The sequence below is a fragment of the Sceloporus undulatus genome, chromosome 2 (genome assembly GCF_019175285.1).
Source record: "Sceloporus undulatus isolate JIND9_A2432 ecotype Alabama chromosome 2, SceUnd_v1.1, whole genome shotgun sequence".
Classification (NCBI taxonomy): Eukaryota; Metazoa; Chordata; class Lepidosauria; order Squamata; family Phrynosomatidae; genus Sceloporus; species Sceloporus undulatus.
The window spans coordinates 159,608,992-159,623,908 of NC_056523.1; the positions used below are offsets into that span (position 1 = coordinate 159,608,992).

General features: G+C 39.6%; 1 protein-coding gene across 7 annotated transcripts in view; it reads left to right on the forward strand.

The window, feature by feature from the left end:
* Positions 1–13,405, forward strand: part of LOC121922034 (trophinin associated protein) — a 36,815-nt gene extending 23,410 nt beyond the window's left edge. For all 7 annotated transcript variants that reach the window (XM_042450900.1, XM_042450904.1, XM_042450901.1 and 4 more), the window contains 4 exons: positions 1,154–1,252; positions 5,918–6,311; positions 9,169–9,341; positions 12,092–13,405. In XM_042450900.1, coding sequence (XP_042306834.1) covers positions 1,154–1,252; positions 5,918–6,311; positions 9,169–9,341; positions 12,092–12,157 — 732 coding nt within the window. In that variant the 3' untranslated portion in view covers positions 12,158–13,405. The remainder of the gene's footprint in view (positions 1–1,153; positions 1,253–5,917; positions 6,312–9,168; positions 9,342–12,091) is intronic.
* Positions 13,406–14,917: the final 1,512 nt, after the last annotated feature.

Here is a 14,917-nt window from a genome sequence, read left to right on the forward strand (position 1 = left end):
GGGTCTGGGTATTGTTTTTTGAATTTTCTGCCTATTTAGGATCAAGTGGGAGGAGCTACCCATTCTACAGGATGCTAGGACCTTATCTGGAATGTATCACAGGTAAGTACCAATGTTCCTTTTTATTGTCATGAATTCCTTGCTATAAAATGTACGGTATGCTCAAAAAGCAAACTTCAAAGCATTGATTTTCAATTAGATTTGGTGATAGTTTGAACAAGTACTTTTTTCCTATGATGGACTGACCAAACAGAGTCCTAATTGTGAGGATTATTTGTCTTATTTTATTAAGAGAGATGTTTACATCATTACATTTATAGAATATTAATGAATCTGCAGATTATTTGTCTTATTTTTTTAAGAAAGATGTTCCCCGCATTATATTATTTGAATATTAATGTACTGGATTTAGGAGGCCCTACATGACAAAAATATGGATCATGGATTGTGGAAGATTTTCTTCCAATATTACTTTTCTGTCCAATTTATAGATGTCCTGGAGAATATTGATTTTGAGGTATGGTTCCTAATGCTTTTGGTAGAAAACTGATAATCCCTTTAACATGCAAATTTTTAACCTAAAAATCTATGTCCAGCTTCAGCTGCATTCTTAATTTTCTTAATTTTGTTAAGCTAAGTGTAACATGTTATGTTTATTCTCAATGGCTTTAGGTAATTGTGATTTGACGTTTTTCTGAATTAAGTCTGTTGCTGTATTACATTATAAAACTTGTTTTTTATTGAGGTGGAGGTAAAAAATGGTCATTTAGTGAAAACCTTAACTACAGTGTGCCCGCATCATATGGTGGCACGCTATACGCAGATTTCAGCTTATGCTGAAAGCTGTGCAACACAGAGGAAATGGCACGTACGCTCTGTGCATGAGCCCCATTAGTTTCAATGGGGCTCAAGCACACACAGAATTTACCTTACGTGGCAGGTTCAAGAATGGTGTAGTTGTATTATTTATTTCATTTGACAGCTCCAAAATGTAGTAACTATCTTTGGAGACCTGTTAGCTTCAGCAAGCTCTTGTAAGGCAGATAATAATGAGGTACTTCTTTCCCATACTACCTACCCATACTACCTTGTTGATGACAATCTGGTGGAAGGCATAACTGTGGAACTGATGTGACATTTTTCTCTCAAATAGGGGAAGATTGCTGTGCGCCTGTTTGATGATGAGGTGGCTGCATCAGCAAAGAAGGTGTCTGCTGTTCCTGTGATCACCCCAGAAATGGGGACGCTCCAGGTAGAAAAGGGAGTCTTATTGAAATGTACCTTGAGTGCTCCAGTGTTGTTTGTTATCCCTAATTCATTGATCCTACTAATCAGCCAGTGCAATGTAGTGGTTGGAGTGTTTTGGCTAGAAATAGGTAGACGTATATTCTAATCTCTGAGCTATGGAACTCACTGGGTGACCGTCAACTGCTTACTCTTTCTCTCTCTCCTGACCTACCTCACATGGTTGTTGGGAGGAGAGCCACATGCCACCATGAGCAGGATATAAATGAAGCAAATACAAAAAGGGATACTTTCGAGTGGTAATATGGCAAAGAGTGTTTATTTCAATCTTTAAACTCAAGAGGTGATGAATTTGTTCCCACAAGCTTTTAATTTTTTGTAATTATAGTATTTCCCAACCCCCCCTGTCTGTTTAAAATAAAGTTATGTGATTAGTCACCATGTACATAGTAAAATCAGTCAGAGTTCATGGTCTGTTGTTCCACAATTTTAGATGGCAGACCTCATGTAGAGAGATGATCCACAGTATAGTTAATGAATTCCATAATGGTGTCCTTTTCTCCTCTGTTCAGCTGAACATGTTATTTTTTAAATTTTTTTAATTTTTAGATTAAAATTGTTAATCTAACTACCTCCTGATAAATCCTTTGCTGATTTCCATGCCCTTCATATCTCAGCTCAAGCAGCATATAGCATTATACTGTAGATATTAATGGCTTGTGTGATAGATTTGTATTGCCTGTATCAAAAGTAAACAAAATTAATAATACATCTCTGAACTGTATATTCTGCATTATCATTTGACTGATGTAGGAAAGGATTTCATTCCAAAATTGGAAGATTTAGAACATTGAATTCACATATGTTCTAAGGACCTTCCCTCCCCCCCCCCCGCACAAACCACTTCAGCATCTATCAGACAAAGCCTTATTAATATGACCCAGTTTATCCAGATACAGATGCCACCTGTGTGTAGATTTTATAACACTTTCCTTAAAGTAGGCGTAAATGGAGAAGCTGACCAGATGGTGTGCCAAGCTTTATGTGAGATCTTTGATTCAAGATTTGTCTCCTAAACTATATTTGAACGCTTCATTTGCCCAAGTGCTTTCTCAATTAGTAGTTTATAAATAAATGAAATTAGACTGAATTTTAAATAGAGAAAAAACTTATTTTTGTTCAAATTTTGTAAGTGCCCTTGGAGATCCTTCTGACCCAAATATCTAATTGGTGAAGTAAATAAATCTGAAATCTCTGTAACCAAGATATACTTCCTTCATCTGTTCTTTCTAAGATGTGCGATTTTTTTAAAATGGGTTTGCTGCATAGACCAGATCTCCAAGTTTAAAGACTCTAATTTGTCTCTAGCCTTTAAACTACTGAGATTTATCATAGTGTCTAAAATTAGGGTGTTTAAGAAAGGGGCATAGAGGCAATATTGACAGGGCCAATGAGTTGGAATGCTTGCAACAGATGTATAGCATTTAGCTTGTAAACAGATTCTGGATTTTAATTTTCGTTTTATGCTTAACTAGGCAGTAAATCTATGAATCAAAAGAGAGGTACCAAACTTCTTTCCAAATTTAGAAAAATGAAAGTATCGTAATTTCTTATGAATTCTGATATCTGGGCTAGTTGAATCACTATTTAGTAGGTAAGAAGGTGAGGGATCTTGAGGCCTCCCTGTGTGGAAGGTCCATGTTTAATGTTATTTGTAAATCTAATTTTTTACCACCTGATAAATATCTCCAGGGGTTTTTTTGTTTTTGTTTTTGCAGTTATCTAATAATATTATTGCTGGGCATCAGTGGAAGTGTTTGAAGTAGGTAAAGAAATTTAGAGAGAATATGAGCATACATGTGGCTTTGGAATGTCAAGAAATAATTCACAAATCTTATGGATTTCAAATTTGTTTCTCTGGATTTAAAATATCTGGGTATTATAATCACCAGGAATGCAAATGAATTAATCTCAAGGAACAATAAATCAGTGTTTACATACTTGAAGCAGAGGTTGGAGGCAGACTAGCAGTTGTTCCTGCAAATTTGAAGAACAAACCTGCAGCCTACAGGCAGAAAGTGGATATCCACTGTTCTGTCATGGTGGCTAGGACAGGTTGTTGTTGTGTACCTTCAAACTGTTTCCGACTAATGGGGCTTTCTTGGCAAGATTTGTTCAGGTGGGGTTTCTTTTCCTTCCTCTGAAGCTGAGAGAGTGTGACTTCTCCAGGTCACGTAGTGGATCGCCAATATCCTTTTATTGGGCAAGATTCTAGATCATGTAGTGCCATTCTAGCTCCAGGGTTTCCTGGATGAAATGGATTATTTAGATCCATTTCTATCTGGCCTTAGGCCTAGCTAGGGGACAGCAACAGCTTTGGTTGCATTGGAGGATGACTTACAAAGGGAACTAGATGGGGAGTGTGCCCCTATTGGTTCTGCTGGACCTCTCAGCAGTTTTTGATGCCATTGATTACCATATCCTTCTGGGATGGGACTTGGGCCGCTGCTTTACATTGTTCCAGTCCTCCTTGGAGGGGTAGATTCAGAAGGTGGTATTGGGAGATGCTTGTTTGACACCCTGGCCATTGAGGGCAGCCAAGGCTCAGTTTTGTCTCCCATGTTGATTAATGTTTACATGAAACAGCTGGGAGAGATCATCCAGAGTTTTGGGACTTAGTGTCACCAGTATGCTGATGACACCCAACTCTATATTCCCCCCCCCCACGATTCCAGATTCCAACGAAGCTGTTGTACTAAACCAGTGACTTCTGTCAGTAATGGACTGGATGAGATGAAACAAATTGAAACATAATCTAGACAAAACAAAAGTGTTCCTGGTTAGTCACAACGCAGATCAGGGAATAGCCTGTGCTGGATGGGGTTATACTCCCCCTGAATTTTCAGTTTTGCGACTTTGGACTTGGATCTGTGCCTGGATAGCCAGGTTTTGCCTGTGGCCAGGAGTGGATTTGAAAACCTAAAACTAGTGCTCTAGCCTGTGCCCATTCATTGAGAAGTCAGATCAGGCTAAAGTAACACATCCCTTGATTATATCTTGTTTGGACTACAGTGGGAGCTTGGAATCTGATGGAGTTTGGTTCCAGGATCCCCCGTGGACACCAAAATCCTTGGATGCCGAAGTCCCATTAAATGTAATGAATCATAGAATCATAGAGTTGGAAGAGACCACAAGGGCCATCTAATCCAACCCCATGCCATGCCATCACAATCAAAGCATCCCTGACAGATGGCCATCCAACCTCTGCTTAAAGACCTCCAGGGAAGGAGACTCCACTACACTCTGAGGGAGTGTGTTCCACTGTTGAACAGCCCTTACTGTCAGTAAGTTCCTCCTAATGTTGAGGTGGAATCTCTTTTTCTGTAGCTTGCATCCATTGTTCCGGGTCCTGTTCTCTGAAGCAGCAGAAAACAAGCTTGCTCCCTCCTCAATATGACATCCCTTCAAGTATTTAAATGGGGCTATCATATCACCTCGTAACCTTCTCTTCTCCAGGTTAAATATACCCAGCTCCCTAAGTAGTTATTCATAGGGAATGGTTTCCAGACCTTTCACCATTTTAGTTGCCCTCCTTTGGACATGCTCCAGTTTCTCAATGTCCTTTTTGAATTGTGGTGCCCAGAACTGGACACAATATTCTAAGTGGGGTCTGACCAAAGCAGAATAGAGAGGCACTGTTACTTCCCATGATCTAGACACTATATTTTTATTGATGCAGCCTAAAATTGCATTGGCCTTTTTAGCTGCCGGATCGCACTGCTGACTCACATTCAACTTGTGGTCTACTTGGACTCCTAGATCCCTTTCACATGTAGTCTCATTCAGCCAGGTGTCCCCCATCCTATATCTGTGCATTTCATTTTTCTGCCCTAAGTGCAGTACCTTACATTTCTCCGTGTTGAATTTCATTTTGTTAGCTTTGGCCCAGCTTTCTAGTCTATTGAGGTCATTTTGAATTTTGATGCTGTCCTCTGGGGTGTTAGCTACTCCTCCTAATTTGGTGTCATCTGCAAATTTGATAAGTATTCTCTCTTATATAAAATGGCAAAATCAAGGTTTGCTTTTTGAAATTTCTATATATTTTAAATATTTTCAAAGTGTAGATGCTTAAATCCATGGATAAAAATCATAGATATGGAGGGATGACTATGTTGTTAACGTACTTGACCTTTCTTGGAAACTGGTTGGAGAGAATTGGCATGCTTTTTCTATGTTTGTGTGTGAATGTACATGTATAATCATGCTTCCAAACTGTTTGAGAAATGTATAGCACTGGATAACTTGATATGTTTGGGAGGCAATGGAGTAGTTAACTTTGGATGGCCTCTATGTCATGTGGAAAAATGAGGTGAAGTGGCTGGAATGTGTATAAGTGAATGAAGTGGGGTGGGTGGGATATGAGACCAGGGTTTGAATACCCACTTGGCCATGGAAACCCACTGGGTCGCAAAGGCAACCCACCTCTGAACAAATCTTGCCAAAAAAAACAAAAAAAAAATAAAAAAAAACCCCTGTGGGATGCCATAAGTGAGAAATGACTTGAAGGTATACAGCAATAAAGAGAGATATGGCAAGGTAAACAAGATGAAACCTAAATGTGAGGTTAGTTTCTGGCTAGCTGCCTAATTTCTTTGTTCTTTTATTTCCTTAGTGTATTGAGCTCCTTGCACAATTGTTACGGCAGGAGATGAATAATGGTAGTGTTGATCGTGATGTTGCCCCCTCATTGGAAGAACTACACAAACTGTTGTCTGCTCATTGCTCACCTGCCCAGCCGGACCAACTCAGCACACTCTCTCAGAATCCCAGGCCAAACCACTGCAAACCCACACCACTGTCTACTGTTGTAGCCCCTGAGACTAGCACGACACTCATTACACCTTCTCAGGATCCTAAACCAAATCTCCGCAAAGCCACACCACTGTCTACTGTTGTAGGCCCTGAGACGAGCAGAACACTTACCACCGCCTCCAGCCAACCACCTGTCTACCCAAGCACTTCTGTGCATTTGGCCCAGCCTCCCTCATCCAGTGCAAGTAGTTCAGGTAAGACAGAACAGTTGATTTCTCAGGCACCAGACATTTTGGATTTGAGTGTGGTAATGGATAAGTGTCCTATCCCAATACAGTACTGCATGGAATGTGACCTTGAATTTCTGTTCTTGAAAATTTTGGCATCCGTTATCTCTCCAGCTGTAGTGAATCATTGAAAGAATTGTCTATTAGCCAGATATAGCTTCAGAAAACCAACTGGTTCATTGGACCATTTCTTGCTTTGGCTGATAGCCAGCTGCACCCCTTCCTGGAGCCTGGGGACCTAAAAATTGTGGTACACGCACTGGTAACCTCACAACTTGATTTCTGCAATGCGTTCTGCATAGGGCTACCCTTGTGCCTAACTCGGAAACTTTCGCTAGTTCAAAATATGGCAGCCAGATTGGTCACCAGGAGCTCTAGACCATATATCACTGATTTTAAAGTCCCTTCACTGGCTACCCATTAATTTCTGAGCACAGTACAAAGTGTTGGTTATGACCTTTAAAGCCCTTCATGGCTTGGGCCCAGTTTATCTATGGGATCGCCTTCTTCCATGCAATCCGTCCCACACATTTAGGTCCTCTGCCTCCCACTGACTACCCTGTCTTGCCCATTTTAATAATCTTAATTGTATTTTTTATTGTTTATTGTTTTGATTTATTGGTTATGGTGGGTGAGTGGGTTTATGGGGTATTGTATCTAATAAGCTGCCTCAATCTCATTGGAGAGGTGGGGCATAAATAATAATAATAATAATAATAATAATAATAATAATTATTATTATTATTATTATTATTATTATTATTATTATTATTATTATTATTTTAAAACTTGGCTTACCTACTAACTTGAAGCCAGTTCATTATTGATGCAGAAAGTGTCATGACTTCACGACTGCATCACTTGGTCTTCAACCATGTTACTACTTGCTCTCCCATAGAATATTATGCTTGAGTGGATAAGGGAAGGTGGAATAGACCCTGCATTCATTTACTCATCTGCTGTTAAGTGCCTCTTGGGTGGTGGTCTTGGGCAAGTGATGGATTCATCTTAATATACATCACACAGTTGCTAAAGAAATAAGTGTAGTGTGCACTTATATGATGTTTTATCAGCACTAAATCTTGTTCTTCTGCTTAACCTTCTCATACATTTCACTTATTCCTCTCTGTAAAAATATTTTTGCAAGTATATTTAAAATCCTATGTCGATTGAGTCTCCCTTATCCAAAATACTTGGAACCAGAAGTGTTTGGGATTTCAGATTTTTAAAAAAATATTTTATTGTATTTATTTTGGAATATTTGCATATACATAATGAGAGATCTTGAAGATGGGACTCAAGTCTAAACATGAAATTCATTTATGTTTTGTATACACCTTATAAACATAGCCTGAAGCTAATAAAATAATATTTTAAATGATTTTGTGCATGAAATAAAGTTTGTGTACACTGCACCATGGGACAGCAAAAGTGTCACTATCTCAGCCACCCATGTGGACATTTTTGGATTTTGGAGTATTTTGGATTTCAGTATTCCAGATAAGGGGTGCTCAACCTGTAATTAGGAAAGCCTCATGTTTGCTGGAGCTTTTCTAAATTGTTACTTGTTGAAATATAAATAAATATGAAAGGTAGGTTGCATAGTATCAGCAGAAAAGCACTGCCTCAGATTTGGAGCTGGATATTTCTCTGCCTTCAGGAAAATAGGTTGAGCCAAAATGACAATTTCAGTTCTAGAATTTGAAATGCTGTGTTTATCAGCCCTTGCTGCATCCATTGCTAGAAACAGATAAAATTCTTCAATTGGACTCTAGTTCTGATTAATCAAAGCTAGCATGGCCAATGGTTAGGAATATAAGAAGTTACTGTCACAGCTTTCCCAAACTTGATCTGTCCTGGCTAAAGCCCTGATATGTACACTTAGGACCCGTACAGACAGGCCAAAAATAAAGCTGCTTCGGGTCACTTTGGAGGTGTGCCATTTAAATGATGCATGCATCCTAAGAGTCTGGAAACCACACCAAAGCCATGCTCCAGTCCTTAGGCAAGCAATTAGCTTTCAGTCTTGCCCCTCCAGCAGTATATAATATGGACAAAATATTGCCACCTGTTATCCTGGGAGACTACTAGTCTACCTTGCAAGATGGTTTGTAAAGACTTCTGAAAATGTATGTAGGACACTGGGGGAAAGTATGGTAATAAAGAGTGTTTAAGTGGTGTGGGAGGAATCTTGTTTATTTTTATTTAAAAAAATGTCCTGATATGATAGCCATCTTTACATATTTGATGGGATGTCATGTAGAAGTTGGTGGCTCCAGAGACTAGAACATGAAGTGATACATTCAAATTACAAGGAAATAGATTCTACCTAAACTTCTTCACTGTAAGTGCTGATTGACAGTGGAATAAACTGCCTCAAAGAGTGATGGGTGCTCCTCCTTTGGAGGTTTTTAAACAGAGATTGGATGAATATCTTTCAGTAGTGATGTACTTGTGTTTTCCTGCATGGCAAGGGGATTGTGTTAGAAGGTCTTTACAGTTGCTTCCAATGTTATAATTCTATGATTCCACTTTGTTTTTAAGGGGAATTGCAAAATATGATTGGCAAAATAAGAATAAAAGCAAACTTTCAAAAATAGCAACATAATTTGTATTTTATACTGCATTCATCACTATTAAATGTGTGGACAAATACAACTGGGTTCTTAAGAACAGCAATGAGACAGTGAACCAACATGCTCTCCCTGGGGATGGAATTCAAGAGGCTGTCTTGCCTAGAGAGTGCAGAGGACAATCTTTCTGCCTGGCTGAGGGACTGTAGTTCATGCTTCTCTCTCTTTTGGTACTATGCCTTCCTTGGTAGGCCAGGTCAAGCAGCGGCTGGATGACCTCCTTTGTGCACCTCAGCGCTTCCATGAGGCCTGCTTAAATGATGAATGTGCCTTCTACACTGCCCGCATCATGTCTACCTTCCAACCTTCAGTACGGCGGTGTAAAGACCCTGTGGCAAAAACACTAGAAGCTCATGATGCCATGGTAAGATATAGCAATAGCAAGTACATTTCTATACCACTTATCAGTGCGCTTAAGCACTCCCTTAGCGGTTTACAAATTGTAAGCTAATTGCCCCCAACAATCTGGGTACTCATTTTAGTGACCTCAGAAGGATGCCAAGCCTAAGTCGAGCTTGAGCCCTTTTGCTGGTATTGAACTCGCAACTTTATGGTTTGTGAGTGAGTGGCTGCAGTGCAGGCATTTAACCACTGCGCCACCAGGGCTTCCGGACTCTTAGGAGGCATGCATCATTTAAACAGCATACCTCCAAAGTGACCCGAAGCAGCTTTATTTTGGCCTGTCTGTATGGGGCCTTAGGTAGAGCATTGTAATGATAGTTGAGTACATTGAATCTGGTGCATACAGAATCGAAACTCTGATGGCATGGTGGTCCAGGGCATCAAACTGATCTATGTACAGAAGGGTGACAAATAAATATATTTATATATATATTAAACAATATACAAACACATAACTAAAGATTCCAAAAATCATATTATACAATAATACTTTATCTGAGTTCCTTTCTTCTTCTTAGTCTTCTTCACTTTTCCTTCTTCTCTTCCTCCTCCTCTTAAATTCGTCCATGTCACTTCTTTTTTTTCTCTCGTTCTCTCATTCATTTTCTTTCTTTTTCATTTTCCTTCTTACCCTTCTCTCTTTACCCTTCCTAACCTTCTTTCATTCTCCTCCTCTGCTCTACCTTCCTTCTCTATCATCCTGTATTTCATTACCACCATTCACTTTATTCTTACCCCCCACTACATGCTCTTACCCTCAGCTACATACACTTCCCTCTTCTACATCTCTTCACAGTACTCAACCTTCAGAAGAAGAAAAAGGAAATTTAAAATTTTTATCCTCACCAAGACATTATACTGTACAAATTTATAAAAAAAATCCAAAAAACAAACAAACAAACAAATAAACAAAAAAATCAGAAAACAAAAAGACAAAAACATTTCTTCATTCCAACTTCCTCGCTTCCTACTTCTTCTATTCTAAAAACTCTTCACAGAAGGGTGATTTTGAAAGGTAGTGGTGAAGCTGTGAACTTTCTAAATAATTTTAGGCAAGCAATTAGCTTTCTTGTCCCTCCAGCAGTATATAATATGGACAAAATATTGCCACCTGTTATCCTGGGACACTACAAGTCTTCCTTGCAAGATGAATGAATGAATGAATGAAATTTTATTTCTAGACCACTATTCCTTGTAGATCACAGCGGTTTACAAAAACACCATAAAAACCAATACATAGCCCAACAATACAAAAACCCACCCATACCATTTAAAAACAATACAAGGGAGGGTTTGTCTTCTTCAGGCAGGCAGTTGGAGCCAGCCTGCCTCTCCCCCCCAAGATGGTGGCTGAAGGGAGGGCTTGTAAAGACTTCTGAAAATGTATGTAGGACACTGGGGGAAAGTATGGTAATAAAGAGTGTTTAAGTGGTGTGGTAGGAATCTTGTTGTTTTTTTAAAATGTCCTGGTATGATAGCCATCTTTACATATTTATGTCCTGATATGATAGCCATCTTTACAAGGTTCTAAATATAAAATCCTGATGGGCTCTAAACGCTATGGAGGTAAAGAGTTGTGTTGTGTTTCAGTCTACGGCTGGCCCTGCACATCTGTGGCTTTGAGTTTTGCAGATTTGATTATTTGCCAATTTTATTATTTGCCGATTTGATTAATATGTTCTCTCTAGCAGTCTATAGGTACTCTTGACACAACTCTGCCGGGAGTTCACCATAGAGTTGTGTAAGAAAACTTAGAAGTTCCTAGAGAAAACACTTCTGTAGGCTTTTGTAGGTTCTCCAACATGATTCTGTGGTCAATTTCTGGCAGATCTTGATCATAGAGTTGCACTGGAGGACCTGGAGATCCCAGAGAAGTGTTTTTTCAGGTAAACAGAATGCTTTTTTAAAAAATGTGGTTTTTCCATATTCACGAGGGTCCTTCATCCCTTACTCCAGTGAATGTGCAGGGACTATATTATATGTCTGTCCATCTGCCTAATATTTTGTCAGGTGGGTGGGTAGGGGAATTGATTATTCTTTGCTTTCCAACTGTGAGGCACTCAGTGAACATCATCCTCATCAAGCAGTGCTATGACCTATGGACTGACTGTGTGTCACAGCAAGCTACTACCTGGAAATTGTGCTCTGTATTCCGTCAGAATTTAGGTATACTGTGCCCCCTGAGTAAATTTAGATTCTTGGTGTTCTGTTGAGGGAAGATATCTCTGAGAATTGTTTCCTCCAAAGGTTTACTGAGGTTCAAAGAGGGGCTTCTGTCTCCTCTTCTATGCACACATTACTGCACAGCTTTAACAGTGGAGAAACATCTCTACTTTCCAGTTCAATTCTTTCCATATTTACAAGGCAGTAGTTAAATAAATCCATGACACAAAAGGCTTCAACTTTTGGGCAGCTTTGAACACTCTTATTTCACTATAGCATTCGTATTTAGCTTTTATGTGAATGGACTGCCTGCTGCAGATACAGCTGTGTATCTGTCCTAGAGGCTTTTGGCTCCCTTGGTCAGGAGTCTGAGACTTTTGTTGTCTCAGAAACATAAAAAATCCTAATTTTATTTGATGCTGAACATTTAAAAGTTGGGAATTCAGCTTTAAACTATTCTGGGTCAAATGTGCAGGGGGAGCATGTTTTCACTGCCCAGACTGCAGGTGCCTCTTTTTGTGTAATGTTTCTTGCTCTCTTTACCCACAGCACTTTATACCCATCTCTGCACCTCTGTCCCCTGTGGAAGAAGGAGAGAGGCCTGCATCCTCATGATGATATCATAAGACTGTCGACACAGAGATGATGCACTGAAGTTCCTCTTCACCAAGACGGTGCTTTGCTCCATCTGTAACTGCTTCCCATTTGATTCTTCTCACTAAATATATATGAATCTCATTGGGGTGCTGAATGCCCAGAGGGCAGTCATAGCTGTAGGAGAGACAGGAACTGGAATACCTACTACTACCTGAGAGCTCCCATAGAAAGGAGTATCTGGTGCTTGTGGTAAACAGAAGACTGGTCTTAAGGAAAGAAAGTTTTTTTTAGCTGTAAGCTCTTGCTGCAGAAGAGTATATAAACTAAGTTTATATTGACTGCATGCAAATAGATTTTTTAAAAATAAAAAAAAATTCCTAGTAAAATATTCTAATTTGCCTGTTAATTATTATTTGCAAGTACCTTGTTCCAAGGACAGAAGGCTTCTTCGCAAAGACCTCTGACGAGGAGTGTCAGTTTTTTGGGGTTTTGTTATGGGCACTCTATAAGCAAGTACCTCTTACTGCTTTTAAAGTCAAGGACCTTTATCATTATTTCTGACCATAGATGGATTGCAGGTGCAAGAGTAGGCAAGAAAAGTATGAAGCCAAGCTTCAAAAGTGTTTGCCAGAATGATGTCCTTCAGGTGTTCTGGATTTCATCTCCCATCTGTCCCATTTAACAGGGCCAGTGATAAGAAATACTGGGTGCTGAAGGCCAAAACATCAGGAGGCCTGGGTTAGGATATTTAATTGACTGAAAAATATTTTCTGTAATGTAACAATCCTCCAAGGCAAGTGCCCAGTTTTTTTCATTTTTCTAAAGGTAATGGAATCCCTGGCAACCACTCGGGAAATTTCATGCTGGACCTGTGTGTCCATGAGTCAAATTTAGTACCTCTAAACTTTACAAAAGAGCAAAGCACTGATTGGCTTTTTCTACTAGAACTCCAGAGCAGGTTAGCGAAGACTCTAAAAGGATTTACAAGTCCTGCTGGAGGATTCAGGAATTATAGTTACAAATTTCTAAATTCAAATTCTGATCAAAATAAGGCTGTGATGTAAACTCTTCCTTAGGCCTGTGTGGGAATGCTTAACCAAGTGACCCTAATGTAATGTATGTGCAAATGTATGTGTAATGTAGGATAGTTTATCTACTTTTGCTTGATCTTTCTACTGATGTAGGATCCTACCCTCTACAGAGGCAGGAAGGGCCTCCTTGCCAGAAGCATTACTTTCTCTGAGTAAATATGCAGCTTCAACAACATGTCTGAGCCTCCTGTATTGTAATTGTCCTGCCCAATGGCTAGTGACAAATGACACAGCAGTCTGTGTTCCAATTCAGTTACACCCACATTGTTTCATCTAAAGCTAAATGAGAATGAATGATTCTTACTCATCCCTGCAAGCACTGCAAGGATCAAGGCTGAACTCCACCACCTTCCCACACTGGCTTCCAGTCAGATTCCTGTCTTACCTCAATCACTCAGGAAAATGGCAAGGCCACAAGTTAGAACTGAGGCAGCCATGAGAACCGTAGCTGCAGCTTTGTGGAACTAGTGTTCATAGAGTGGGAAGTGTTAGGCCTATTGTTACTTTAAGAAGGCTGCCCAGTGGCAAAGCATAGAAGAAAATGCCCCAGGATGCTGAGGACTGCAATAATCTTGAGAGAGAGGTTGCGAAGAAAATAACCAGAACGTCTTTCTCAGGGAAATAACAAACTATCCCCAAACACACCCAACTACCAGTCTTGCTCAAACACACACAAATATATGCACAACACAAATGAGAAATGTCTCCCTTTTGCTTGCATGATTAAAAGCATTTAGTTACTATTGAACATTAATCCTGTAGCTTGCAGTCTGGGTTAACTATATTTAAGGAACTGGAAACCTGGTGTTCACCAGATATTGTTGGACCCAGTGCTCATCACCCCAGGCAGCATGACTAATGGTGAGGGATTATGGTAATTGTCCAACAATATCTGAAGGGTGAACACTTTCCCACCTTTTCAGTATTCGTTAAGGAAAGAAAAATGGGGCTACAATCTGAACATCATGTTGTATGGTCATACAGTGTATGGTAAACCAGTCTTAGACTATCAAAGGTTTCTGTTTTTAGAGTGGTGTAAATTCAAGAGGCGATCAGCTGGGTACACTCCTCCACTCTGAACAATTAACTTAAAGGTAATGTCATTGGTATTCCTCTCCTAGAGCTAAGGATGAAAATGGTGACTGCCTAACCAGCCCCACCCCATTAGCACTATGATGTACTCAACTCCATAATAACAAACACAAGCAAGAGTCAGTCATTTGGCCTGGAAAAAGTTAACAAAAATCTAAAGCAGGGGTAAAAATCATGTGGTCCTCCTGATGTTGGATTGCATCTCCCAGCAACTTCATTCAGCATACCAATGTTGAGGGTTGCAATCCAACAATGCGGGGGGAGGGGGAGTCTCATGATTCACATCCCTGGCCTAATCTTATTTCCCAAACCCATCAAGGCTAAATCCACTGAATGAACTGGTAAATTAAAACTTTTACCAGTTCCATTCCTTCAATAGTTCTGCACTAATGGGGGAAAGCGGTGATTGGATTTAGGTCAAAGTATTTACACACAAAATTTAAATGTCTAGATAATGGGGCATGAAAAATGGAAAGATCCTGTACCATTGTGATCAAACTGGTTTTTCTGTTGACTTGGAAAAATACTATTTTTTCTCTGTTCATGCAGTATGTAGGCTATGTATTATGAAAACATTTACAGGGAGGGCTAAGGC